The sequence below is a fragment of the Symphalangus syndactylus genome, chromosome 22, assembly GCF_028878055.3.
Source record: "Symphalangus syndactylus isolate Jambi chromosome 22, NHGRI_mSymSyn1-v2.1_pri, whole genome shotgun sequence".
NCBI lineage: Eukaryota > Metazoa > Chordata > Mammalia > Primates > Hylobatidae > Symphalangus > Symphalangus syndactylus.
Window position 1 is genome coordinate 33,158,565 of NC_072444.2, and position 23,485 is coordinate 33,182,049.

The following is a 23,485-nucleotide window of genomic DNA, read 5'->3' on the forward strand; positions in this document are numbered from 1 at the left end:
GGTGACAAGAGTGAAACTCCGTCTCAAAAAAAAAAAAAAAAAGAAAAAAAGAAAAAAAGAAACCATAGTCCACTAGGTCCAGGCAATGCATTCACCCAGGAAGCTGCCAGGAGCTGGGGTGACCATCTCGGGCTCCCCAAATACATGGTGGCACAGTGCACCTGTCTGGCTGAAGTCCCCTTCCACATTTTCTCCCCTTCACTCTCCTTTTCAAGATGCACCTAGGGAGTCTTGGGGCAAACTGTGCATCTTCTCCCCTTGGCCAACCAGAGGCACCGGGAGCCAAGGTCTGCAAGAGGGGAGGACCGGCCCAAAGCAGCTAACCCAGAAGAAGCCGGTGGCATGTGGGGACTAAGGCACCAGGCCCTTCAGAAAGGGAGAGGACCGCAGGGCTCTTTCCACCACTAGCGCTCAATTCGTTGCCTGCCTGGAATCTCCCTTTGGTAACCCATCACCAGAAGGCCTGTGGAATGCTTTGTGGGCTGACAGCTCTACGGGCCCTTGGGGAGGAGGAGAAACAGGTCACCTCAAGGCTCATGGCAGCCCTCCTCCTGGGACCCCATACCGTCTTCCTGTAGTAGCAGCTGATGGTCTGGACCGACTTGCTGAGCACACGTGGCTTTTGGTGCAGTTTCCATTCTGGGCACTGGGTGTCCCGGCTGGCCATGCTCTGGAGGAGCACCAGGGCCCTGGTCATCGAGCTGGACATCGAACTGTGCCTTTCAGACGGGCTGGCCTCCTTAGGTGACATGAGGTGTGGGACGCAAAGACCAGGTGAGCTTTGTCGCCTGAATGTGGACCTGAATGAGGACAGGCCCGGCTTTTCCCGTGGATCTCTCTTCAGCCTGGCTTGGGGTGTGGAGGGGAAGATGGCCTTGAACATGAACCTGCTGGCTGGTGCAGTGGGAGGAGATCAGCTTCCAGAGCTCCAGGTCCTGTGGGCTCCTGGGAGCAGTGGTGGCATCACAGATGTCTCCATAGAAACTGTTATTGAGCAAAAGGGGCCCGCGGCTGGATGCACTGGAGGCCAGTGCTGTGACACCAGGTTTTTGAGAAGAGCAAAGCTCAATATTGAAGGTTGCCTTCTGGGATGGGTGTGGTGGCTCACACCTGTAATCCCAGCACTTTGGGATGCCCAGGTGGGAGGAACGCTTGAGCCCAGGAGTTAAGCATTTTTTTAATTAGCCAGGCATGGTGGTGTGCACCTGTAGTCCCAGCTCCTCAGGAGGCTGAGGTGAGAGGATCACCTGAGCCTGGGGAGGTCAAGGTTGCAGTGAGCTGTGTTTGTGTCACTGCACTCCAGCCTGGACTACAGAGTGAGGCCCTATCTCCAAAAAAAAAAAAAAAGAAAAAGAAAAAAGAAAAAAAAAAGAAAGAAAAGAAAAAAAGAAAAGTCAGCTCCCAAGGACACAGGAGTCCAGCTCAAATCTGTCTCCATATGCTGGCTTGCAGACAGTAATTGTATTAGAAAATGTTAGGCTGGGTGCGGTGGCTCACGCCTGTAATCCCAGCACTTTGGGAGGCCGAGGTGGGCAGGTCACCTGAGGTCAGGAGATCGAGACCATCCTGGCTAACACAGTGAAATCCCGTCTCTACTAAAAATACAAAAAATTAGCCAGGCATGGTGGCAGGCGTCTGTAGTCCCGGCTACTCGGGAGGCTGAGGCAGGAGAATGGTGTGAACCCAGGAGGCGGAGCTTGCAGTGAGCAGAGATCGCGCCAGGGCACTCCAGCCTGGGCGACAGAGTGAGACTCCGTCTCAAAAAAAAAAGGTTTAGCGGGTGGGCTCTGGGATTAGAACCATTTGGCCAAGAAATACCTAGAAGAGAGACAGAGAAGCCTGACCCCCTGGGAATGATTTTCCAGGCTTCAAATGCCTACCTCAAGACATCTTTTAAGGAAAGACAAAACCCCTACCTTCAGAAGCCTTGACTGGGGTCTGAGTGAGAAGAAAGGCTTCTCTGCTTGCTGACTGAAGGAAATTTTAAGGGGACCTGCCCCATCCACACCTGTGGGTATTTCTCTTCAGGTGGAGATGAGAGACTGAGAAAAGAAATAAGACACAGAAACAAAGTATAGAGAAAGAACAGTGAGCCCAGGGGACCGGCACTCCCAGCATGCAAAGACCTGCACCGGCGCTGGTCTCTGAGTTCCCTCAGTATTTGTGGATCACTGTTTTTACTATCTTAGTGAGGGGAGTGTGGCAGGGCAACAGGGTGATGGTGGGGAGAAGGTCAGAAGGGAAACGTGAGCAAAGGAATCTGTATCATGAATAAGTTCAAGGAAAGGTACTGTGCCTGGATGTGCACGTAGGCTAGATTTATGTTTCACTTTACACAGACATCTCAGCGTAGCAGAGAGTAACAGAGCAGTATTGCTGCCAGCGTATCTCGCCTCCAGCCACAGGTCGGTTTTCTCCTATCTCAGAATAGAACGAATGGTCGGCTTTGCACCGAGGCATTCCATTCCCAGAGATGAGCAGGAGATAGATATCTTCCTCTTATCTCAACCTCCCTCTTTAACTACTCCTCCTCAGCACAGACCCTTCATGGGTATCAGGCTGGGGGATGTAAGGTCTTTCCTTTCCCACAAGGCCATATCTCAGGCTGTCTCAGTAGGGGGAAGCCTTGGACAGGCTTTCTTGGGCAGAGGTCCCTGCAGCTTTCCTCGGTGTATTGTGTCCCTGGTTAATAGAGAATGGAGAATGGCGATGACTTTTACCAGGCATACTGCCTGCAAACAAATTGTTAACAAGGCACATCCTGCACAGCCCTAAATCCATTAAACCTTGATTCAATACAGCATATGTTTCTGTGAGCACAGGGTTGGGGCTAAAGTTACAGATTAACGGCATCTCAAAGCAGAACAATTTTTCTTAGTACAGATCACAATGGAGTTTCTTATGTCCTCCTTTTCTACATCGACACGGTTACAATCTGATCTCTCTTTTCCCTACAGAAATTTATGACCCCATCCTTTCCAATATGACTATAAAAAATATTTATCATCCAAAAATCTCTTCAGTTTTTTGCATCTAAAAAGTACAAAACAAGCTTAGTATATATTTGAATTTTTGACATATACAGTCATATACCGAATAATGAAATTTTGGTTAATGATAGACCAAATGACAGACCAATACAATGGTAGTCTCTTAAGAATCTAATACTGTCTTTTGGCCAGGCGTGGTGGCTCATGCCTGTAATCCCAGCACTTTGGGAGGCCGAGGTGGGCGGATCACAAGGTCAGGAGATTGAGACCATCCTGGCTAATACAGGGAAACCCGATCTCTACTAAAAATACAAAAATTAGCTGGGCGTGGTGGCAGGCACCTATAGTCCCAGCTACTCGGGAGGCTGAGGCAGGAGAATGGCGTGAACCCAAGAGGCGGAGCTTGCAGTGAGCCCAGATTGCGCCACTGCACTCCAGCCTGGGCGACAGAGCGAGACTCCGTCTCAAAAAAAAAAAAAAAAAAGAATCTAATAGTGTATTTTCACTGTAGCTTTTCTGTGTTTAGACATGTGTAGATACACACATACGTTGTGTTCCAACTGCCTGCAGTACTCAGGAACATGCTGTACAGGTCTGCAGCCTGAGCAACAGGTATAGCATATAGCCTAGGTGTGGACTAGGCTGTAAACCACGTAGGTTTGTGTGAGCACATGGTATGACGTCTGCAGGATGGTGAAATTGCCTAATGATGCACTTCTCAGAACATATCCCCGTTATTAAGTGACACATACTGTATTTTAATAAGAAATAAAGCACTTTTACCAGCCTCAGATACTGAGAAGGAATTCTTGCCTTGCCAATTTCTCTTTTGGTGATTATTTTGTAGTCTTCCATATGAATTTCTAATCGTTTTGGGGACTTGGACCACAGGAAATGTTGTCACATTGACCTGAGGTCCAGCATGTTTGAAAATCACATGTATTATGCTTTGTTTTTACACTGGTCTCTGAAACGCTGTTCAACAGACTCCTCGTCTATTAAAACACTCAAGTAAATTTCTGGTTCAGTTAACAGAAACTCATGGTGACTATTTGATCGATAGAGAAGCCAATATTAAATAGAAAGCTTATCTTGGGACCGACATTCAATCTATACAAACAAATCAAAGCTTCTCATCTTGTCACTTCATGTGAAAATGGCTAGATTTCCCCCAGATCTAGAAGGTATGTTTGGAGTTGGCTTAAATGCAGGCCAGTGGCTGTGGGCGGAGGATTACCTAGGTGCCGAGGCAAGAGACTGAAGGCCCAAACTGTTTCAGTATAATAAAGAAAATAGTTAGAATAAGAATAGTCATAATACAAATTAGATATAGAGATAATGAACAATTATCAATCATTATTAATCATTAGCTTTTAATATTACTCTTTGTTGCATTACTAATACAACCCAGAAATAACCGGCGGATATAGGGTCAGGTGCTGAAGGGACATTGTGAGAAGCGACCAAGAAGGCAAGAGGTGAGCCTTCTGTCACGCCCGCATAAGGGCCACTTGAGGGCTCCTTGGTCAAGCAGTAATGCCAGTGTCTGGGAAGGCACCTGTTACTTAGCAGACCGTGAAAGGGAGTCTCCCTTCCTTGGAGGAGTCAGGGAACACTCTGCTCCACCAGCTTCTTGTGGGAGGCTGGATATCATCCAGGCCTGCCCGCAGTCATCCGGAGGCCTAAACCCCTCCTTGTGGTGCTGTGCTTCAATGGTCACACTCCTTGTCCACTTTCATGCTCCTCCCGTACTCTTGGTTCCTCTTTGAAGTTCGTAGTAGACAGCGATAGAAGACATAGTGAAAGTCTTCAAGTCTTTGATCTTTCTTATAAGTGCAGAGAAGAAAACGCTGATATATGCTGCCTTCTCTCTCTGCCTCACCTACCTAAAAGGGAAGGGCTCCCTATCCTGTAATCACATGACTTGCTTCACCTTGTCAATCACTTAGAAGATTCACCCTCCTTACCCTGCCCCCTTGTCTTGTATGCAATAAATATCAGCGAGCCCAGCCGTTTGGGGCCACTACCGATCTCCGCATCTTGATGGTAGTGGTCCCTAGGGCCAGCTGCTTTATCTCTTTGTCTTGTGCCTTTATTTATTAAAATCTCTCGTCTCTGCACACGGGGAGAACACCCGCTAAGCCCTATAGGGCTGGACCCTACAAGTGGCACCAGAAAATGTATCTGGGAAGCGAGGCAGCCCTGGAAGTCTGGCCATCGCGGGGGGCAAGGTGTGTGTGTGTTAGCTACAGGTATCTCCTGCTGCGTCCTCATTTCCCAGAGCAAGGAGTGGGTGGGCCAGTGTGAAGTGAGGGTGGAGTGTGAAAGGCACACGTGCGTCTATTTGCTACCTAGGCCTAGGGGTCGTGTGAGCTCAGCATCCCTCGCCTGGGCCCGCACCTTCCACAGGTGTTGTGTTCTTGTACTCACCGAAAAGCAACCTGGGCCTTCAGGGCCTTTATTGATAAAACTCGCGCCTGTAGTCTCAGCTACCTGGGGGGCTGAGGCAGGAGAATCGCTTGAATCCGGGAGGCAGAGGTTGCAGTGAGCCGAGATCACGCCACTGCACTCCAACCTGGAGGACAGACGGAGACTCGGTCTCAAAAAAAACCAAAAAGCGAAAACAAAACAACAAAAACTAAGTGGGAAGTCAAACACTAACAAGCCTAAGGTTTTTGGTTACTGTAAAAAAAAAAGTTGTAAATTGCAAAGTCAATTTTATTTTCTTAATAAGAAAATAAAACCCTCTTGTCAATCAGGGAAATCCTGTGGGGAGAGCGGCACCACTTGGAGATAACGGGCCCAGAGAAACTGCCTAAGGTGGGGCAGTCAGCACCTGGGTGCAGGTGCATCTGGGACCCGTCAGATCTCTACGCCCCACGCAGGCTCCGCCCCCACGCCCAAGACCCCGCCCCTCGGCCAGAGCCCCGCCCCGCGCCCGGAGCCTCCCTCGACTTGGCCCTGGGTCTGCACCAAAGGTCCCACCCCTGCCCTCGCCCCGTCCCGCCCCCGCGCTTCCGGATCCGGGTTCTTGCGGGATCTCACGGGCTTTAAACCGCGGCGCCGCGGCGCCCGGGCGTGGATCTCAAGATGGGTGCCGAGGACGGGTTGGGTGCCGGGCGGGTGGCAGTCGGGGCTGGCGGCGGCGGCACTTTGCCGCCTCGGGCCCTGGACTCCTTCACCCCGCCGCCTGCCCAGGCAGGCCGGCCCTGCCCGTCCACCGGCCGCCGAGAGCCCCCGGCCTTGGGCCTCTGGGGCCGCTGACTGGCCTCGGTCACCTCCCGGGGAAGACTCCCGCGCCTCCATCTGCCCCCGCAGGAAGGGACCCTCTTCTCGCCCGCGAGGCTTCTCCGGGTGGGATCGTCCTGGCCCCCAGCCCTAAGGGATCCGCCCCCTCCGAGTATCCGCCGCCCCTCGGAGACCACTCCTGCTCGGACGGACCCACTCCAGCCAGCGCTGCACGCGGAAGCGCTCATCCTCCCCGCCTGCCCCGTTCCCTCCCCCTTCTCCTGTGGGACAACCAGGGACCACAGCTCCCCGCTCCCCAGGTGTGGGGGCTCCGACACGAACGCCTCTGCTCGCAGGGCGGTGAGCGCAGATCCCACGGGTCCCTCGGTCGGGGTTCAAGGCTGCTTCCGTTTCCATCCCGGACCCGACAATGGGCGGGAAAAAGAAGACTTTACACCACTACGCGGCGGAGTTCACCGACCTGTTGGTGAAGCAGCACCTGATTGAGCACAGTGACTCTGGGGACACGTCTGTGGTGGAGACCCTTTACTGCAGGGCCTGCGAGCGAGCTGTCTATGCGCGTGCGGAGGGACCGCACCCTGGAACACCTGTCCTCGGGCAGGCACTACAGGAACCGCAGACTCATCCAACAGCACGGCCTGCGGACGCCCATTCTCATGTAAATGTCAGTGCCAACGCTGGTGTTTCAGGAGACATCCCAGCGGGCTACGGGCTATTTTAGGATTCTCTGCCCTGCAAACGTTTCCAAAGTATGTGGACAGGCCGCCTGATGACACTACGTTTACGGGATCTGCTAGTGGCTTGCCCACTTAGGGAGTAAACCCTGTAAAGTCTCGCAGTTTTGTTAAAGTGTGCGTGGCCACCTGAATGCTGCCTTATCACAAGCCAGGTACATACTGGTCTGCAGGGTAACTCCCCACTGTTGATCCTCTGAGATGATTGTAGACTGGGTGCTGTGAGTCCTGCCACTTTGTTTAAGTGAATGTGTCTTTTGTCCAGCTCAACCGCCTCGGATCTCGCTGCCACCGGCCTTCCTGCACACCCGTGCCACCCGCCCTTGCCCCGTCAGCCTCAGCCTCGGCTCATTCAGGCAGTCCCAGTATTGGCACGGTACCTCCTCCCGCTGTGGGCCACACGTCTCTGCTCCCTGTCAACCCTACTGCCATCAGCACCACCACCAGCGACTTGTCTGCCCAGGAGGGTGCAACACCATCTACCTCCACCGGCCACCTTTCGGTGTTTCCAGCTTTCCAAATAAAGACACCAGCAGTGCCCTCAGAGCAGACCAGCCAGAGATTTTCTGAAGCTTCCCACAGGGTGCTCCCCGGAGGAGGCCTGAGATGCTCTCATGACTTTGGAGCCGGGGTGGCTGGCCACCTTGGCCTGGCCATGTTTGGGGTGGGCTTCGGGAGCCTGGCACTGCTGCAGAGTGTGGTGGATGAGAACAGCTGCTGCTTGCTGTACGTGGTGGAGGACCAGCTGTGTGACGTGGAGCGAGCCTTCAGAGCTGAGCATTTGGCCAACACCAGAGTTGTTCGGGAACAGGATGCAGACATTGTCCTCAACGACCAGCGGTACGGTTTCAGTTGTCAGCAGAGGTTCACTGAACACCTGCTGTGTGCCGGGCACCGTCCTGGAGGCTGGAGAAATGGCTCTGAATGCTGCAAAGTCCCCATCCTTGTGCTGCTGAATTGGGGGAAGAGGCAGATGAGTAGATCTCAATACATCAGTAGCAATAAGCTCTGCGGAGAGAACTCACTCTCCGCGGAGAGTGGGGAGAGGGAGGCTGGAGGGAGTGCTGTTTTAGGTGAGATGGCTGGGGAAGACTTGAGGAGGGGGCATTGGAGCCAGGGACCTAGGTGGGTGAGTGAGATGGCCACGGGGGTATCCGGGACAGCACACTCTACAAAGAGGACACTGAGTCTTCTCCAGGCCTTGATGTAGCCGAGTGGCCGTGCTGGCAGGAACGGAGTGAACAGGGTGAGGGCTAGGCAACGAGGTCCCAGGCCCAAGGAGCCTGGTGGCCACCCAGAGGCTTTGAAAGCCACCAGGGGTTGGTTTGGTTTGAGCTCACACTCAGGGGGCGGAGGAGAAGGACACAGGGACACCAGTGAGGGGTATTGCGGGGCCAATGAGGCATGATGGGCCTGGACCAGGGTAGCAGTGTGGCTGGATTTGGGATATTTCGAATGTACAGCCTTTGCGATGGGGTCCTGGCTTCCTCCCTTCACTCGAGCAGCTGGGTGTGACATGTCCACCCTGTTCATGAGTGGTGTCTCCAGCAGCTAGAGCAGCATCTATACTTGCTGCCCACAGGGTGTGGACAGCCACAGCAGGTAGATGGGTTTGCGGGCAGCCACCCAGCCCTGGGCTCAGGTGCAGCCACTGTGTTCAGGCCTGGGCTGGGCACTGCCTGGTGTTTCGCAGAGCTGGCCAGTGCTGCTCAGAGGGCAGGCCTGGCTCACCTTTGGAGTGCCCAGGTTTGGACAAGCTCTTAATAGCATAGTAAGGGGATTGACCCCAGCTTCGCACGTGGAGGGCTCTGAACGTATTAGCGGACAGTGTTGTGTCTCAGCAAAGCCCATTGTCACTGCAGAAGAATGTTCATGAATGTTAATGCTTTGTGTGTTTTTGGAAAGTTGGCAAATTTTGCTTATTTATTTATTTATTTATCTTTTGAGGCAGAGTCTCACTCCTCTGACGGAGTCTCACTCTGTCGCCAGGCTGGAGTGCAGTGGCACGATCTCGGCTCACTGCAACCTCCACCGCTGGGTTCAAGCGATTCTTCTGCCTCAGCCTCCGGAGTAGCTGGGACTACAGGTGCCCGCCACCACGCCCGGCTAATTTGTATTTTTAGTAGAGACAGGGTTTCACTGTGTTAGCCAGGATGGTCTTGATCTCCTGACCTCGTGATCTGCCTGCCTCGTCCTCCCAAAGTGCTGGGATTACAGGTGTGAGCCACCACATCTATCCCTGAGGATCTTAATAGAATTTGACTCACAGAAGCCTATTCTGTGACTTGGCTGGGATCTGTATTTTGTTCCTCAAAATTAGCAAGTTAAATTCTGAAATAAGTCATACTGGAAATGTTTTCACAATTTACTTTGTTGAGGCCTTTTTCTTCTGTTATTCTCGTGCCTGAGATGGTTTATAGAGTGGTGTTAGCAGCATGGATTCTGGAATGTTCTAGGTCTCAAAGCATGCTCTTAACATTCCACTTTATTCCTGCAGTGTCTCTGGAGTAGTTGTCTGCTCCCCGCCGGAGGCAGCTTCTGAAATCGTGATGGATGCTCTCCGAGCAGCTATGGGCCGGGCTGGCTGAGGTGATGTCTGCACCCGTGCCCAGGTGTCTCAGGGAGAGTGGGCTTCGGGGAATGAGCTTACCTGCTTCGTTTCCTGATTCCTCTCCTAGGCGCTTTGATCCGGCTTTCCAGTTCTTGCACAAGCAAGTTTGTGTCAGCCACGCCCTGCAGAGGATCCACTGGATCACCGCCATCAGCAGCCTGTTCCCAGCGGCCTCTCTGGCTTCCCTAAAGAGGGCAGGTGGGCATCTGCGTTGTTGGGGCAATGCACAGCGTTGTGGCATCTGTGTCCATGTCACGTGGTTCCCTGTGACCCAGAACCCTCCAATGCTTCTCGCCAGTAGCTTCCCTCGAGACCAGAAGCCAGAGCTCACCCTCCCTTGTGTCCAGGTGGGGTTTTCTACAATGCTGCTGTGCACGATGTGGATGCCGTATGCATGTTGCTGGGGGAAGCCACTCCGGACACTGTGTTTTCTCTGGAACATGCCTTCTGCCCAGGTAAGAGTGGGCTTCACTGTTGCAAGGTGCTCCTATGGCCACCGAGGCTGGTTGAAGATGTAGCACAGGCTAGGGCCCCTGTTCAGGATTCCTCCCCCACTCCCAGCTTTAGGGAGCAGATAAAGTAACATGGAGCACACGTAAAAAAGATGACTAAATGGTCACGTCACTGAATCCCTCAGGCATTTCCCAAGGCTGAAAGCCATCATGCAGGAAGTATTTCACATTTGATGAACTTCGAGAGTCACTGTCCTAGTAACCATTTCTCCAGCCCCTGCGATGTGACAGGCCCCCTGTAGTTTCTAAGGTTGCAAAGGTGAATAAACACAGTCCCGGCTGGAAGTCACAGCCAGGTTGGGATGCACACAGATTAGCAGATCGTCAGTGAGCACCAGGTGAAGGCAGGGCTGGGGCTACTGGTTCCTAGTTCCTGGCCTGGCAGCAGAAGCTCACGGTGGGTCCTGAGGGCTGCTGAAGAGGACAGGTTATCTGTTGCTTTATGACACACCATGCACTTGAAACAACAGCCACTGGGTAGTTAGGATTTTGCAGCCTGGACTGGGCTTGGCTGGAGTCCCTCTTCTGTTCTGCCCAGTGGTCCCTCACGTGACTACAGCCAGCTGGTCAGCGGCCTGCCTGGAACAGCCCCACCAGGGTCACAGGGCTGGGCCCCGCTGTCACCTGGGTTCTCTTCTGTGTCGTCCCCACACCTCCTCAGGTCCCCACAGCAGCGTGGCCACACATTTGATGGTCTCAGGGCACCAAAGTGGAAGCACTCAGATGTCCTGAGGTTTGGGCCAGGACTGACATGGTACCCCTCACACCACACTTTGTGTACTGGGGCAACTCCAGGCCCAGCCAGTGCCAGTGCTGACTTCTCTCCGCGCCCGCTTTGCTCTGTCTCGTCAGCACCCCCTTTTGGCACTGCCTCCCCCATCTGCCCAAAGTTCACCCACCCACCCTGCTCCGCTGGCCACCACCCCGATCCCAGCCATGTCCTCATCCTGGCTATGGCCATCTGCCTGCAATCTCTTCCCTGTAAGACCTCAGTTGGACCAGGTGCCCGCCTGCTCCGAGCTCTCCAGAGCACAGGTGGAGGCCACGGTCTCCACAGACCCTTCGGGCCTGTCACCGGTCGAGGGTCTTGACTGCACGTTGTCCAGGTTCTTGGCGTTTTGAACAAAGAATTGGACAAAACACCCAGCAAAGCAAAGAAAGGATGAAGCAACAAAATAACGAAAGCAGGGGTTTATTGAAAATGAAACACTCCACAGTGTGGGAGTGGCCCGAGCAGCAGCTCTAGGGCCTGATACAGAATCTTCTTGGGCCCAAATATTCCTAGAAGTTTCCCATCAGCCACTGCATGCTCACCTCATGTAAATGAAGTGGTTGCAAAAAGCAACCAGTCAGAGGCTGGAGTGAAGTTACCAAGTTATACTTCTATGCAAATGAAAACTCGGCCTGTAATCCGTCTGATTGGTGTGGACAGCGACCATTCAGAGGCTGGAGTGAAGTTACAAAGTTGCAAATGAAGACTTGACCCACAACCAGTCTGATTTGTTGCAGACAGCCAGTTTCCTGTCTGCCAGGCAGAAAAGGTGAGGGGGTTTGCAAAGGCGCTGGTCCTTTTGTTACTTAGGAGTGGAAAGTTAGGGTTGTCCCTTCAACATAGTTCAAGGAAGTTGTGAAACAGCCTTAGGTTCCCTGCCTCCAGACCCTAATCTCCTGCCTCAGGCCCACAGGTGCCGCCCCCCCCCACAACCCCACTGTCCTCTTGTCCACTTTTCGCTCTTCCTCAGAAGGCCAGACACGTAACCTGTCTGGGGCCCGCTCCCCGGGTGGGACATGGGGACTGGCTCTGCTAGGCTCATGGCTGTACCCCCAGGGTCCGGAAGGTGCCTGGGCGGAGGACCGCCAACGTTGCAGAAGCTTAGCAAACACGGAACTGGACTGCTTGCTGGGCAGCGTCCCCGTGCCTCTCAGGGACCCATTTTGGAACAATTTAGAGTGGATTTTCTATTAAGGACCAGTTTCTGTGTAACTACTTGGCCATGCCTTTCGCCCACTGCTTCAGTTAAAGCAGTGAGTTCAGGCCGGATGTAGTGGTAATCCTAGCACTGTAATCCTAGCACTTTGGGAGGCCCAGGCTGCGGGATCACTTGAGTTCAGGAGTTCGAAACCAGCCTGGCCAACATGGTGAAACCCGTCTCTACTAAAAATACAAAAAAATCAGCCGGATGTAATAGTGGACGCCTGTAATCCCAGCTACTTGAGAGGCTGAGGCAGGAGAATTGCTTGAACCCGGGAGGCAGAGTTTGCAGTGAGCCAAGATCGTGCCACTGCACTCCAGCCTGGGTGACAGAGCAAGACTCTCTCAAAAACAAAACCAAACAAAACAGTTTATCATTTGCCTAAATCAACTTTTGTTATCATCTAAAGTTTTCTTCTGCTTAGATATGGCCGCCTTAAAAGATGCAGACACTGTTGGGATCAGCATGAAGTTTCCCTGTGAGGCTGTGGTCAGCGTGGACGTCAGCCAGCACTGCACAGACAGCTGCGACCAGGACATCAGCCAGCACTGCACAGACAGCTGCGACCAGGACATCAGCTAGCACTGCACAGACAGCTGCGGCCAGGACGTCAGCCAGCACTGCACAGACAGCTTCGGCCAGGACGTCAGCCAGCACTGCACAGACAGCTGCGGCCAGGACGTCAGCCAGCACTGCACAGACAGCTGCGGCCAGGACGTCAGCCAGCACTGCACAGACAGCTGCGACCAGAGACTGGAGGTGACCCCTGCCCTTTTCCACCCTTCGCCAGTCCACTGTGAAAAGCTGGGTTGATTGTGTGGCTTAGATAGAGGTCATCAGCTGGGTTGATTGTGTGGGTAAGATAGAAGTCATAAGCCAGGTTGATTGTGTGGGTTAGACAGAGGTCATCAGCCGGGTTGATTGTGTGGGTTAGATAGAGGTCATCAGCCGGGTTGATTCTATGGGTAAGATAGAGGTCATCAGCTGGGTTAATTCTATGGGTAAGATAGAGGTCATCAGCCGGGTTGATTGTGTGGGTTAGATAGAGATCATCAGCTGGGTTGATTGTGTGAGTTAGATAGAGGTCATCAGCCGGGTTGATTGTACAAGTTAGATAGAGGTCATCAGCTGGGTTGATTCCTCAGGTTAGATAGAGGTCATCAGCTGGGTTGATTCCGCAGGTTAGATAGAGGTCATCAGCTGGGTTGATTGTGTGGGTTAGATAGAGGTCGTCACCTGGCCACCCTCAGCTAGGTTGATTCCGCAGGTTAGATAGAGGTCATCAGCTGGGTTGATTGTGTGGGTTAGATAGAGGTCGTCACCTGGCCACCCTCAGCTGGGTTGATTGTACGGGTTAGATAGAGGTCATTAGCTGGGTGCGTGGATCCCAAAGCGCGCTGCAGATGGAGAATCAGAATCCCTTGGGCATCACCGGGCGGGGCATGTCCCTGTCCCTCGGCTCCCAGACCCCGGCTAGCTGCCACCAGGACTCATATCGAGAGCTCTTCAGACACTTTGTCAGAACGCTTAAAGGTGGGTGCCATTCTCAGGAGGAGCCTGGGATGTCCTGATGCTCAATGGGTAGATGCCTTCCAGGCTGCAGTCAGTGCAGATGATATGCCAATTTCAGGTGGAAAATTGCATTCCAGATACCGGGTTCAGATTTGAAATTGTCCATCTCAGTGATCATTTATGTTGCGTGCACTTGAGGGAAATTCTGAGAGATGCTACTTTGGGGTTCTGTGCATGTACCATGTTGCCTGACACGTCCTAAGAAATCTTCTTAAACTCTGAGTTAGCCGGGCGCGGTGGCTCATGCTTGTAATCCCAGCACTTTGGGAGGCTGAGGCGGGCGGATCACGAGGTCAGGAGATCGAGACCACGGTGAAACCCTGTCTCTACTAAAAATACAAAAAAATTAGCTGGGCGTGGTGGAGGGCACCTGTAGTCCCAGCTACTTGGAGAGGCTGAGGCAGGAGAATGGCGTGAACCCGGGAGGCGGAGCTTGCAGTGAGCCGAGATTGCGCCACTGCACTCCAGCCTGGGCGACAGAGCGAGACTCTGTCTCAAAAAAAAAAAAAACCAAAAAAAACCAAAAAAACCTCTGAGTTTATAAAATGATAACTACTTCTGAACTCCTGAGATCTAGTGGATACCACGTTTCCTGGAAGATAAGACACCTTCTACCCTCTGTCAGTCCTGGGGGTGACTGGGAACCAGAGAGGTTGAGCAGAATTCCTGGACCTGGGTAGGGCTTGTCCAAGAGGGGCAGGTGGGCCTCTCTAGGACCAGTGTCCCACCCAGAGGCCAGTGGCCCCTTCACATGCCCCAACAAGAGGAAGACTGGCTCTGATGTGTTGGGTTTTGTCCTGAATCTGCAAATGTGCAGGGAAAGACCTCCTGAAATCACCAAAGAGTAGTTCCTCAGGGCCTTCCGGGTGGCCATGGCCGCGGAGCAGTCGTGGTAGAACCGGTCAGCTGTGGACCTGCCCTGCGAATCGGCAGAGGCCTCCGTGGTGAATACAGAAGCTCCATGAACCAACCCGAGGCTGAAGCCAAGATCCTGCCCGATATCCAGTTGCTTGTTTCACTTGTCGCTGTTACTGAGAGAGGGAGACAGAACCTCACGGCGGTCTTGTCCTCACTGGAGACTCAGAAGGGGAAGAATTGGGAAACCATGTATGTTTCATTTCTGGTGTAACCAGGCTTTTCAGAATGTGACTTCAGACCAAGGACACAAGTTGGGCTTGCTTAGCTGTTTTGTGTTGCGTGCAGGCTGAAGAGATGCTCTTCCAGTCAGAGTTCCCTTGGCAGGGCCTCGGAGGCCTCTGGTTGGCTCTCTCAGGAAGAGGGCAGGTCAGGGATTGGATGGTGTAAATTGACCCAGAAACCTGCAGTTTCAGCTTTCTGTGGCAAACAGGGCCGAGGGCTGGTGAAGCTGTTAAGACTAAATGTCGCATGCATGAGGCAGGCTGCAGGCCTCCTTAGGCCTTTTTTGGGGTAATTACACCAGTATTTAAAAACACTTTTTTGTTTGTTTGTTTTGAGACGGAGTCTTGCCCTGTCACCCAGGCTGGAGTGCAATGGTGCGATCTCGGCTCACTGCAACCTCCATCTCCCGGGTTCAAGCGATTTTTCTGCCTCAGCCTTCTGAGTAGCTGGGATTACATGCGTGTGCCACCACGCTCGGCTAATTTTTGTATTTTTAGTAGAGACGGGGTTTCACCATGTTGGCCAGGCTGGTCTCGAACTACTGACCTCGTGATCCACCTGCCACGGCCTCCCAAAGCGTTGGGATTACAGGCATGAGCCACCATGCTTGGCCTAAAAAACAATTTTCTTGAAGAATCTGATTTTGTGCATAGTAATGACACAGCACCATTCCTGAGAAATAGGAAATATATGTGTGTGGTATGAAAAGCCCATATTCTGTTCTTGTCGCCTGAATCTAGGCTTCCTCTTTGGATGTGAACGCGGGAATGAACAGTGGCTGTTTTCCACCCAAAGGGGCATGGAGACCTTTTGGAAACGGGCCTTCTCCTTTCCATTTTGCAGCCAGGGGCAGGTGGAAACCTTCCTTCGAAGGGTAGTGCCTTGGGGAGCAGCAGACCTGCTCTGAGTCCAGCTTAGCTTTCCAAAATTCTGTGTGGAACTTACTGGAGATGTTTTTATATATTTGAAAATAATGGCCTGTATTTCTCATGCTATACTTAAAAAAAAAAAACTAACCTTTTAAACGAAGATATTCAAACTCAGCCTTGTGCTGAAAGTGCTCATGTTTCAGTGTTCATTCCTGAAAGGGCGTTTTAGAGTCCCCATTTCTACGTTCTTTGTGGCACCCTCTTGCCAAGGGAACATCCAGAATCCCTCCACTTCCTGTCTAGTTTGAGGCCTCAACACCTTCATGATCCAGAGTTCTGTGGCTGTGAGGGGGTGGGCCTGCCGCCGCCCAGCCCTCCTTGGTGGTCGTGGGGACAGGTAGGAGCCTAGGGAAAGGGGTGAGCAGGCTCTGGTGTGACGGCGTGAGCGCTAGTCAGGAAGGTGGGGCCAGGGCCGGGCATGGCGCCTCACTTGCATCTCACCTGTTGGGGAACTTCGCGGAGCTTCCTGGCAGCATCTCCCCCTCTTGCCCTGGTCCTTTCTGTCTTTGTTTTAGGCCAATTTCTAAAAAGACTGAGGCCTCCTTCAAGGTTGAACAGATTTCTAGAGCCTTGTTTTTGCTGTGACAGGTCCCTAGTCCCTGTTCACAACTCTGAAACCAGGAAACCTGAGAACCAAGAGAACTGAAAGGAAGCCCGTTGGTCTCAGCCTGGCTTGAGCCAACACGAGGCTCTCTGCTGCCTTTTGTTTTCTTAGGTTTTGCTGAGAAATGGGAGTGCGTTCTGTGTGGGTGTTTGTGACACCTTGAGACCCTGCTTGGCCTAGCTAAAGTCCGGAAAGCCTGGGCCCCACAGGGCTTGGATGAGGGCTCATGAGCCTGTACTTCAGGAGGCCTGAGAGGCCCGGTCAGTCCCATGAGGCTACACAGCTTGGCCCGCAGGTCCTCTGAGGCACAGGGCAGAGGGACACCCCAGGGACCCATCAGACTCACGACACGGAGAAACTCAAGTGGGGTGCCAGGGCCGGCCACAGAGGCCACAGGCTTCCTGCCTGTGAGAAGCCACCCTGTTCGAGCCCTTCGGAGATTTAGGTTTAGTCATGAGAACCCGTCATTGGAACATACACTTTATTATGTTACAAAAACAAAAATCCCCACCGAAACACAGCTAAAAAAATAACACATTTTCCAAGATTACATTACCAAAAACAGTTGTTATGTCATTGGAGGGTGTCCATTAATACTGCTCGGAGAAGCACGATCCTACACGAAAAACATGGATGGGATTTCGTTTTCACCTTAAAGCATTAAAGTGCTTTAACTGGTAACAGAGGAGTGGATGTTTGTGCGTTGGAGACACTGACTGTTCCGAGTGACAAGTGGCTCTGTGCCAGGATACTGCGGGTCGGGCTCCTGGGTACAGCAAGGGCTTCCCAGCAGCCCAGGCCTGATGGGAACGCTGGGGGAATGGGGGAGAGTTGCTGTTTCTGACCAAGCAACTTGGACAGATGTGAGCTGACCTGCCTGGCGAGTGCCTTCTGCCTTGCCTCTCTGAGCAGACTCAAGACCACTGCCCGTCCCCCTTGGCCCCAGGAGTGCCAGCAGCCTCCCTCCCACCCCTGCACTGCTGGGAAAACCATCTGCCTTCAAGATTTATTTGTTGATTTGTTTAGTTTTATAAAAACACATTGCTTAAAGGATTCTTGTTCCTGGGAATTTGCATTTTCTCCTGACCACAGCGAAGTCTCAACTCTGTTTACTTTCACAGCTGCTTCTCCAGCGCAAGGAGGCTGCACCGGCTCCCTGGACAAGTGCAGCTGGGGCCATCTGGCTGCTCCGTGTTCCGGCCGGCTTCCTTGGACGTCTGGCTGGGGTTCCAGTGACAGCTGCCCCTGGGCGTCTCCCTGCTCTGTGCCACCCACCCCCCCACCCCAGCCCTTCCCAGGAGCACACTGCAGGGGCTCTTGGGATAGTCTCACTGGACTCAGGGTGGACAGGTAACGTGCCTAAGAAACAAATCGACAAGCCCCCTGGAATTGAAGCGCATCTGCGCTGGGCTCAGGAACCCCGGGTGTTGGGATGGGCCCCCGCGGCTCCTGAAGTGGAACATGGGGGCAGAGTGGGGGCTTCAGGAGGTGGCCTCGGGTAGCAGGTGCCCAGCCCCCAAGAGATAGGCGTGGTGCCTGGGGCATGGGTCTTAGCCTTTCTGGCCTCAGCTTCCTCATCTACGAAATGGCAATAAGATGGAGAGCTGAGGTGACATGCAGCTGGGGTGGCTGCGCCATCCTGGGAAAGCCCTGAGTCTGCTACTGCCGCCGCTACTGACTGATACCCTGGGCATGGGCACCTTTCTAGGGAGATGGAACCCTAGAAGCTAGGCAGCCAGAGCTTCCTGCCCTTCAGCTGGAAGGAGCTGGAAGGAAGGGCCAGGCCCTTGTCCTGGCTGCAGCCAGATCCCCTGAGAGCCGACAGCCCCGTTCCTGCTGCCCCCACAAGCGTGCACCCAGGCGGCTGTGCTGTCAGCGGCCCCCGGAGAGGTGGACAGTGGGAGAGGGACGCCTGCGTCTTTGTAGACCAGGCACCTGCGGCAACACCAGTTGCTGCTTTTAAATAAGGGGAGGCTGGTGACGGTGATGCCACGTAGCAAGATGGAGTCCTGATCTGGGGATGGGGGCTGTTTCTAACCTTGCTGTGCCCTGGGGGGCTTAACTGCTTGTTCTGGGGGATGTTAGTGGGGGAAGCTCCTAGCCCTTAGGAGCTGATGCCACACATACCCCAGGCAGGGGGTGTGGAGCTGGCCGCGTTGGAAGGGGCCAGGCAGCCTGCACTCTGGGTGGTGTCTCGGCTTGCGTGGGTGAGGGCTCCCATTGGCCCACCTGCCCGGAATGAAGGGCCTCGTCACACCTGTCAGGCTCCCCGGGGGCTCCAGTTCCCTGCCCTGAAGCTGTGCTCTGGGACAGTCAGGCTCCGGCCACTGAGGCTCAGGCTGCTCCTCGTGGATGGAGGTGGCCCCAGAAAGGGCCTGTGCAGACGCTGTCTCCCCGGGGCCCACTAACTCCCTGGGGTGCTCCACGAAGGCCTAGACCCCCCTGCACCTACCTCAGTCTGTTCCCTGACTGCCACAGCCTAGAAAGGAAAGCAATGCCCTCTGGCCCTCGCAGTGGTAGAGAAGGTGCCCCCGGCAAGGGAGGAGCTGCCCCCACGGCAGAGCGTTCCTGCGCATTTGCCTGGATTTGCCCTTCCCCGCGTTCCCTCTAGGCTTCCTCCCCACCCGGCCTTCCTGGGGATGAGTCCCGCCCACCTGGCTTCTCACTCAGCTTCCTCAGCCCGGCTCATGGGCGCTAGGTTGAACTCCAAAGAGAATGCTGAGAAAGTAAGTTGAAAAAAAAAAAAAAAAAAAAAATGACCCACCGTGTAGAAAAGGGTATCATTTTATCAAATATTGACAATTTCCAGTCCTCTGAGGACAGGCTGTCCCTTTCTGCTGAGGAGTCCCCAAGGAGAGGCGACTGTGGCCAGGCTGAGGGGCACTGGCTGAGGCAGTACCAGATGCTTCCCCGCGCCTGGGAGGGGTTGCGCCCTCCCCAGTTTTCTCCAATTTCAGCAACACTGTGGTTGTTGTTAGGGGCAGGAAGGAGGCGGTCCTGCAGAATACAGTGTGCTGGGGGCAGAGGCCAGTCCCAAGTCCAGCAGAGAGAGTCCCCAGCCCCCGGCACGGGCAAGATGCAGTTAGGGATATTCCCTGAAAATACATTGGTGTTTCAGACACAGTCACTTGGTTGCTCACTACTATCCAGAACCAAAAGATGTCGCAAAATACTTTTTGGCAGTCCATCAGCAAAGAGGATCCTTTCCTTTGGAAGGACCTCGCTTGGTGGGGAGATGACAGTCTCTAGGATGAAGCCTGGAGGTTGGAGCCGACACTGCGGTCCCCACCCACGCCTGCCATGGAGTGCGCCGGGGCAGTGGCAGGGCTGAGAGTGGGCCAGCCCCCGCCCCACAAGCCCAGCGCTAGGGCAGCTCCAGAAGGTTCTGCGGGTGACTCAGGCTGTCCACAGGCGGCTTCGGTGGCTGGGCCTCTCCTGGGGCCGGTGGGGTGCCTGGGGATGGGCCGGACCTTGCCTTTCCCCCGGCACAGCCCGGAGGTCCTGCCCCGAGGCAGTTTTGGACACACAGGAAGGAGAGGGGAGGCGGCTTGGGTCTCTGGGCGGTGGCACAGGCTGCGGCCGGGCGAGGCCCTTAGTGGATCTCGGCCTCCGTGAACTCCTCCTTGATGGGCTGCTTGCGGGCTTTGCAGTCGGGCAGGTCGAAACCGAAGTCCGCCCACTCGTCGGGGCCACTACCTGGGCCGCCGCGGTTGGGGATGGTGATGGTGTGGCGCACGCGGAAGTGCACGGCCTCCATGACCCGCTGGCGCTGCAGTTCCCCTGAGCCGCCGATGGAGATGGTGGCCGCGTTGCTGGAGCGGAGCAGCTGCTGCGCGGTGCTGTAGTCGTGGCCCTGCTTCAGGTCCTGCAGGCCCCGCCAGATGGTCATGCGGTACTGCTCGGGGATCTTCAGGGCCCCCAGGTCCTGCGAGAGGCCGGCACATTAGGGGCAGGGAGCAGTGGGGCAGGGAGAGCAGAGGCGGCTGCCCTGGGCCCGGAGGTCCAGCCAGACCACACCCTGGTCCCCACACCCCCAACCAGAATAGGCAGGAGAGGGGACATGGGGGAGGGGGAGAGCCCACCAGGGCCGCTCCTGGCCTGTGTGGGGCCTGGGCCCTGACCTGGGAGCGTTAGACATGGAGCCCCCTGAGCATCTACCTGGCCCTGGGGAACTGCCTCCCATCCTCAGGACAGGGCCCTCCTTGGTCTCCATGTCCCTGCCCCCCGGAACAGACCCCCATCTCATCCCTGAGCTCCCAACACCCTCTGGGCACCACACCAAGCACACACATCACTCGGGAGGCAAGGGTTAACGTGACCTGGAGCTGGCTCAGCGTAGGTCACTGGGGACAGGTTGCGGGGAGGGCGGTTAGTGGACACAGACGCAGCCACCCTCTGCACGAGGGACAGTTAGGCTGAGCAGCTGGCCCCAGCTCGCACCCTCATCTCTGACTGCAGCCCCAGGCTGGGGATGGTCTGGGATGGGCCTTGGACCTGGGCCGCCGCACTGGCTGGGGGGTGGGTTCCCACCAGAGGGCTTGCCCTTCCTTGACTGACAGTGCCCTGTGGTTCACACCGTCCTAGGCTACGAGCGGGCTTTGTACACGACTAGTCTCTAACCCAAAGACAAGCTGTGGCTGTTTAATCATGGTGCCTGCAATCAGCTGCCACAGGTGCCAAGAGCTGTGTGGCCTCGGGCCAGGTGCTTGCCTTCCCTAGGTCCCCTTTCCTCTCTGTGTAAATGGCGCTGAACTGGACTGACTCCCTCGGGGCCTTACATTCTTCTGTTCTTTGTGCCTTGGAAACAGCCCATCCCCTAAAATCAAAGGCACACTGGCTGCTGGGAGTCTGAAAAGGCTCAAATGACCAGTTCAGCATCTGGAGGCCTGGGCCTGTGTCCCGCACTGCCAGCCGTGTGCCTGGCTGCACCTGCCTAAGCTCTCGAGAGTCAAGTCATCGCATCTGCTTGCCCGTGGGAAAGGGTTTCCGTTTCCCAGCCATGACAGCAAGGAAGAGAAGGCTCTTTGCCCTCTGGACAGGGGCCCCTCCAGCTACTGCCTCTGCAGAGCGGGGCCACCCGGGCGTTACCTCGATGGTCAGGTTCTGCAGGTGGTAAATGCTCTGTAACCCTTGGGAGGTGAAATACTCGATGCAGTTTGGACACCCCAATCCTGTTAAAAAACTGCAGAGAGAATTTGAGAAAGGAAGCAGCATTAGCTTCCAAGCACTGGGCTGCGCGAGCCCGCGTCTCTGAGAGTGGCCTGGCTGGGGCGGAGACTGCCACTGTCTCCGAAGGGTGGCTCCAGCGCACAGGTGGCCACGGCATCCCTCAGGGAGGGGACGTGCTCAGCTGGGGACAGGTCAGTGGAGGACCCTGGCTTTTTGTGCTTTTCCTCTAAGTGGACCGTTTCCCCAGCATCTGCAGATGCTCCTGGCCTGACTGCCCCCGCCCGCCTGTCTGATCCCGGGTTGCAAGTGGTGAGCACACAGGGTGGGGCAGGGCAGCTGACATGGCCAGAAGGACAGAGGTGAACAGACAGGGTGACAGCACATGCTCAGGCCCTCGGCAGCCCACGCACCTGACAAGGCTGGGGTCGGCGTGGTAGGGGGGTGGCGGAGTGCAGTGGGACCCCGAGACTATGGACTGGGCGCCGTGGCTGCTGCTCATCTCGCCGTTGGCTGGCACTGTGTGGCCATGGTTGTTGAGCATCCCAGGGCCTGGGTGAGAGGCAGGTGGGGCCATCAGGGCAGCCAGGCCGGGCGTCCAGGTGCAGGCTCCACCCAGGCTCCAGACACCTCTGGACACCAGGGAGCCATCCCAAGGCCTGGCAATGTGACGCTCGGCATCACCTCGGCCAGCTGGAGGCTTGAGCAAGGGCTGAACACCTGGGGCCCTGTCTCCTCGCCCCGCCTAGTAGGGATGGGGGTGACCGTGCGTACGAGGTGCTGGGTCGTAAGGGCAATCGCAGCTGGCACTGGAGTGCTGGCCACATCCCAGGCCCTCAGGAAACACTTGGGGGTGCTTGCTCGCAGCACTGGGAACATGCTTGGTCCTGCCCACATGAGGACCTTCCAGGGGAAGGGGGCCCAAACTCTATCCAATGGAGCCCCCGGCTTGTGTTGGGGCCCCGATGAGGTCTTGCACCATTTAATCCTCACAAGGAGTGAGCCTGGTACTTCTGTGGCCATTTGCTGATGGGGAAACAGGCTGTGTAATGTTAAGAGCCTTCCCCAAGCTCCCTCGCCTGCCAAGAGGCGGTATAGGCATGTGGGTTCCACGCTCTTAACCACGCCCCCCTCCACCTGCCACAGCCAGGAGTGGGCAGAGAGGGCTGTCCGTGGCTGCGCCTCCTGCCCGGAGGGTGGAACCGCTGCAAGGAGCCAGCCACAGAGACACCTGCCCTGGGTCCCAAGCTGGGTGGTGTGTCCTGAGCCAGGCGCCCCCAGTGGGCCTCCCCGCCCTGCCCGTGGGCCCCCACTGCCCAAGGGACTCACCCACGGGCCCCAGGTTGGGTGTAGCTGCCGAGCTGTGCGGGGGAGGCTGGCCCACCAGCTGGTTGACGGAGGGCAGCTTGTTCATGCCCCCGTGCACCTTGTTCATGGGCGAGAGGACCGGCCCGTAGGACGGGGGCTGAAGGTGACTCCTGCTCAGAAGCAACGGCTCGCATGGGTGGGAAGCAAGGCAGCCTCGTGCCCACCGACCACCCACGCCCGTGATGCCCCCATGCTGTGAATGGGTGGAGACTGATGTCAGAGAGTGGCTTCATCCTCCCCCAGCCTCCCTGTCCCCAACCATGACCATGCACGGCCACTGGGCCTGCGCCTGAGAAGGACACTGGCCATGGCGGGGCCGGGAGGCAGGGGGATGACCTGTGCCACTGGAATTGGACTCTGGTCTTGGTGGGTCATGGTCACTCTGGCCACCCCTCCTGGCCTTTCCACTCAGCAGACATTTACAAGACCTCTCGGTGGCAGAGGCATAGCAAGGGCCTTGACCCAGGGTCCCAGGGCAGCCCCAAGTGCTAGAAGGCTTCCTGGAGGAGGAGATGTGGGGTGGGCCCTGCTCTGGACCCTGCTGCCTGTCCCTGGCAGACGATGCCTTCTGGAGGGGTTTCTGGTCCTCCTGGCCTTCTCCTGGGGGGTTAAGCCATGTCCTCCTTCCCCACACTGA

General features: G+C 55.3%; 3 protein-coding genes across 26 annotated transcripts in view; 1 reads left to right on the forward strand and 2 right to left on the reverse strand.

Moving 5' to 3' along the window:
• CCDC27 (coiled-coil domain containing 27) overlaps positions 1–6,783 on the reverse strand; it is a 25,465-nt gene extending 18,682 nt beyond the window's left edge. For both annotated transcript variants that reach the window (XM_063632011.1, XM_063632012.1), the window contains exons 1-4: positions 6,700–6,783; positions 5,421–5,565; positions 1,917–2,042; positions 566–1,818 (exon numbers count right to left, since the gene is read on the reverse strand). In XM_063632011.1, the coding sequence (XP_063488081.1) occupies positions 566–883 (318 nt within the window). In that variant the 5' untranslated portion in view covers positions 884–1,818; positions 1,917–2,042; positions 5,421–5,565; positions 6,700–6,783. The remainder of the gene's footprint in view (positions 1–565; positions 1,819–1,916; positions 2,043–5,420; positions 5,566–6,699) is intronic.
• LOC129472670 (uncharacterized) lies at positions 6,481–19,437 on the forward strand. 10 transcript variants are annotated; one of them, XM_063632032.1, is made up of 6 exons: positions 6,481–6,897; positions 7,239–7,813; positions 9,652–9,782; positions 9,883–10,039; positions 12,479–12,828; positions 17,436–19,437. In XM_063632032.1, the coding sequence occupies exons 1-5, from the start codon at positions 6,649–6,651 to the stop codon at positions 12,549–12,551; spliced, it is 1,185 nt and encodes a 394-aa protein (XP_063488102.1). In that variant the 5' UTR covers positions 6,481–6,648; the 3' UTR covers positions 12,552–12,828; positions 17,436–19,437. The 10 variants fall into 10 exon arrangements, with proteins under 10 accessions (XP_063488102.1, XP_063488105.1, XP_063488106.1 ...); XM_063632035.1 differs by having other exon boundaries at positions 12,494–12,828; XM_063632036.1 differs by having other exon boundaries at positions 9,886–10,039; positions 12,494–12,828.
• The window catches only part of TP73 (tumor protein p73), an 84,098-nt gene continuing 77,391 nt past the window's right edge, over positions 16,779–23,485 (reverse strand). For 4 of the 14 annotated variants that reach the window (XM_063632014.1, XM_055262555.2, XM_055262556.2 and 1 more), the window contains 4 exons: positions 22,810–22,958; positions 21,894–22,032; positions 21,403–21,496; positions 16,779–20,239 (listed from right to left, as the gene is read on the reverse strand). In XM_063632014.1, the coding sequence (XP_063488084.1) occupies positions 19,907–20,239; positions 21,403–21,496; positions 21,894–22,032; positions 22,810–22,958 (715 nt within the window). In that variant the 3' untranslated portion in view covers positions 16,779–19,906. The remainder of the gene's footprint in view (positions 20,240–21,402; positions 21,497–21,893; positions 22,033–22,809; positions 22,959–23,485) is intronic. The other 10 variants (XM_063632019.1, XM_055262560.2, XM_063632018.1 and 7 more) reach the window with 4 other exon arrangements.